Source organism: Falco biarmicus, chromosome 5, assembly GCF_023638135.1.
Source record: "Falco biarmicus isolate bFalBia1 chromosome 5, bFalBia1.pri, whole genome shotgun sequence".
Taxonomy (NCBI): Eukaryota; Metazoa; Chordata; class Aves; order Falconiformes; family Falconidae; genus Falco; species Falco biarmicus.
The window spans coordinates 54,329,071-54,332,721 of record NC_079292.1 but is presented as its reverse complement, the minus strand read 5'-3'; the positions used below and the strand labels follow the sequence as shown (position 1 = coordinate 54,332,721).

Below are 3,651 nucleotides of genomic sequence, written 5' to 3'. Positions count from 1 at the left end.
GAGAACATGAAAGCTGAAGACAGGCCTGACAAGTCTCATGATGCTCTGCTGCTAAGTTCATGTCTCAAACATGCTTCTAACGCCCATATATGAGATGCAGTCAGCTTGGGGTGAGAGCTATGGCTTTAGTGCATGGAATCATGCAGCAGCGGAAGACCGCTATGCAGCAGGCACAGACTTTACTGTCCCCTGAGACCCTATACTCAAATGAAATATGCAAGGCTGCATAGCTGCACACCTAACTTTACCACCACGGTGCCTTTTGCATCCCACAGACAGACTCTTTATCACTAAAATTAAAGGTACAATCTGTAAAGAGTCCAAAGTTCATGTGTGTCTCCTGAACTCCTAACGGTAAAGCGACTTACGGTGAAGGGTGTCACTGGCCTAGAAAGGCCATAGAAAACTGCCCTCCTACCTGAATGGGTCTATGGAATGTCCATTTTGATGAACCAGGCTGAATGTTCCAATCTTGGCAGGAGAGATGCAGCTGAAATCAAAGGGAGGGTCAAACCTTCTGTAACAACAGGAACTCCAGAGACTGATTTTCTGTGAATTCTTCTTGCCTGCTATTCAAGTGTATATATCTGAATGCACCCAGAGAATCAGTCATCGCAGGCCAAGCACATGAAAACTCCAACTACACTGGGAAGAGTGGCAGAGGTGAGGGCAGTGGAGTAGCTGTTCTTGCTTCTTGAACCTGAAAGTCAAGAGAGCAGCCATTTAGACCTCTTTTGGGTGCCTAAAGCTTCCTGCACTTGCTAACAGAGCCTTTGCCCAGAAGAGCCATTTTCTCAAGTCTACCTACTACTTTGGTGGCTTAGGTCCAGGCACAAACTCATTCCTGAATCATTGTTTTGTGCTCAAAGGTAGCATTGACACACTATCGTCCAACGAGACAAAAGCAAGAGTCCTATATTGGTGGTGAACTCACAGAAGAACAGGGATGTGGAATAGGTCCAGTGAGGTCTTCCAGCACAGTTACCTCTATAGCCAGGAAACTCAGTGTGTGTTTTGCCAAAGGATACCTTTCCTCCTTTCTGTCACAGGTGAGAGAACACCTCTAAAGCAACAGTAGTTTTGTGTACACCTACCTGAGCTTGCCAGAGTAGTAGTGGACCAAAGCCCAGAACAGTCCTGAGGCCTGAAGTGTAGCAGCCTTACAAGTCACCAGAATAAATATCTGAATTCAAGTTGCTTGCATATTTCATCTGCCCTTGTAATAGGAATGCTGGGGACCCAAATGCATGTGTCCTATGACATCCTTGCAATAGCAGATGGGATAAATGGAGGATGCAAAAAACCCTGAGACCTGCTCTGTATCAGGTGGATTCATTTTTAGCAACCTGAGAGGTGTTCCCAGATTTCACAACAAAAGGTAAAAACTGGGTCATGTGGCTCTCGTAGGTGAACACAGCAGGCAAGCTACAGATTTGGCCTTGAGTGTGGCTCCATGTAGGTGCAGCTGGTGAGGTCTGCTTGGGGTACTTGAGACCAAACTGTCCTGCACTCCCTTGCATGAAAGGATGTGTACAATACCTTCCATGAGCTGGCAGTGGTACTTACTGTAGTTCCCCACAGACTGCAGATGCAGCCAGTTACCATGCTGTGTCTGAATTTGACAAAGAGTATCTCGTACAGGGGAATGAGGACTTCCTTCTCAGATGTGTAGTAAGAAAAGCCTTGTGCAGCTGCTCCCAGGCAAGTTGTCACTGTGAACGAAGTTTCTTTCCCAGACTTCTGGGCTTCATTCCAGAGGTGGGAGGTGGAGGTGAAATGGACAAATTGCACCCTGCTGCCTACCCTGGCCTCAATATATAAATCTTTTACACCCCTGTGCACTTATTAGCGCTTATGTTTCACCATGCTCTCCTTGTTGCTCTGCCATTGCTTCATTATCTGAATAGCAGTCGTTAGGTTCAAGTGAAAATATTTGAAACTGAACTTGTGTCTGTAGTGCTCTGGAGAGCTTCCTGCTATAGATGTGGCCCAGTTCAGCTGACAGTGCAAGGAAGAATTCATGGTGTAAGCCATGGCATGGCTCTCATGCATCTCCCTCAGGAGACCTACAGGGCTCTTTAACAAAGCCTCTTGAGCCTTCTTCCAGAGACTCAAATAGTCCTTGTTAGCAGCTGTCTCCTTTCGGAAATAGTCTCAGTCCAGTTCTTCCATCACCTGATCTCTACACCCCAGATACTACTAATCAAAGGAATGCAGAGCCATATCCATCATGAGGTGGGACACAGCCTGCCACATAAAAGCAAATGAAGATTGGCATCAGAAGTGTGAAATTTTTGTGCATCTCTATGGATGCAAGCCAAGCTTCTCCTTACCCTCTTCTTGCCTCTTTGTCATTGGCAGAACAAGCACAGCAGGTAGGCATTTTGACAAGATCTTGCTGAGCAACCTCCAGTTATTGTCGAAGATCCACCTCTGGCAAATGCCAGCCAGAAAGCAAGAGTTCTTATCTGATGTGGATCAGTGGCATTAAAAACTTCAGGAGAGTTGGCCCTTCACTGGGCAAGGATATAGAGCTTGCAGGACAGACCCATGGTCCATCTATTTCAATTTTCTCCTCATGATTAATAAGCAATTTTGAAGAGGGAAAGAATAAGCAAAACAATGTGCTTGGGGCAATACAGCCTGAACACTCTCAGAGGTGAATTTCTTTTTCCTGTCTTGTCATACCTCTTGGATAGGTTTTGGCTCCAGGGAATGATGTTCAGTAAAGGACAATATAGTAGCAGTGTGCCAAAACTTTTGTTCATCCATTTTGTCTCAGTGAGGCCAGATGAACTTGTCATGTATGTAAGTGTTAAAGACATAAGTAAGGACTTACACAACTGGGTGCTATAACAGGAAAATAATGTCTAATATATTCTGCCTATCAAATGACACACTAATTATCTGTTTCTAACATTTGTCATTAATAAAAACCTTGTGTAATAAGATCTAAGAAATGGTGTGAGTTATGGCATTGTTCTTCTTGCTTTTTTGATCTCCTAGTAGACTAGTCAAGTACTACAGTCAGTTGACAGTTGTGTTCTACAAGAAGATATTCACTTCATCTCAAATGTGTATCCTAGACACATAACCTTTCATAGACTCTGAAGTTATACTGGCCCATAAACAACACAGGCATTTAGTTTATTATTCCATGATACTGTGATCTTTTGGAGGGAAAACTAAAAGGCAGTCACAAGAAAGAGAACAATATAGTCACTGTCCCATCCAACAACACATCGATTTTATCAGAGTGTTGGCTGGGACAGGCTGGAAAAGGAGAGGAACAATCCCATGAGATCTACACACAGACATACCCTGGGAAACCACCTGGCTCCAAATGAGAAGAAATTTCCAACCAAGTAGTTAAAAGGAATTAGGACAGGTAAGAAATGGAACAGAGCTGAAAGCAGAAGAGTTAAAACTGAACCCAAAACTCCTTAAATAACATATTTCAAATAAAATAAAAAAAAAAAGAGAGAGAAAAGAGAACAAAAAAGGCCTATTTCTGTGGGATGAGCAATTTCACTATTTAAAATAAAGAACAATGTTTACCCCTTTTATCAGCATTTGTGAGGGGATCAGCAAGAGAAGGCTGGCCAGCAGCACTGGCATCCTAGAGTTCACCCAAGACACTGTAAAAAACAT

General features: G+C 43.6%; 1 protein-coding gene across 1 annotated transcript; it reads right to left on the bottom strand.

Moving 5' to 3' along the window:
• Positions 1–605: 605 nt before the first annotated feature.
• ART4 (ADP-ribosyltransferase 4 (inactive) (Dombrock blood group)) lies at positions 606–3,651 on the bottom strand. Its single transcript, XM_056342013.1, is given in 4 exon segments — positions 606–700; positions 1,540–1,617; positions 1,620–2,247; positions 3,559–3,651. Coding segments are annotated over 4 exon segments (894 nt in total).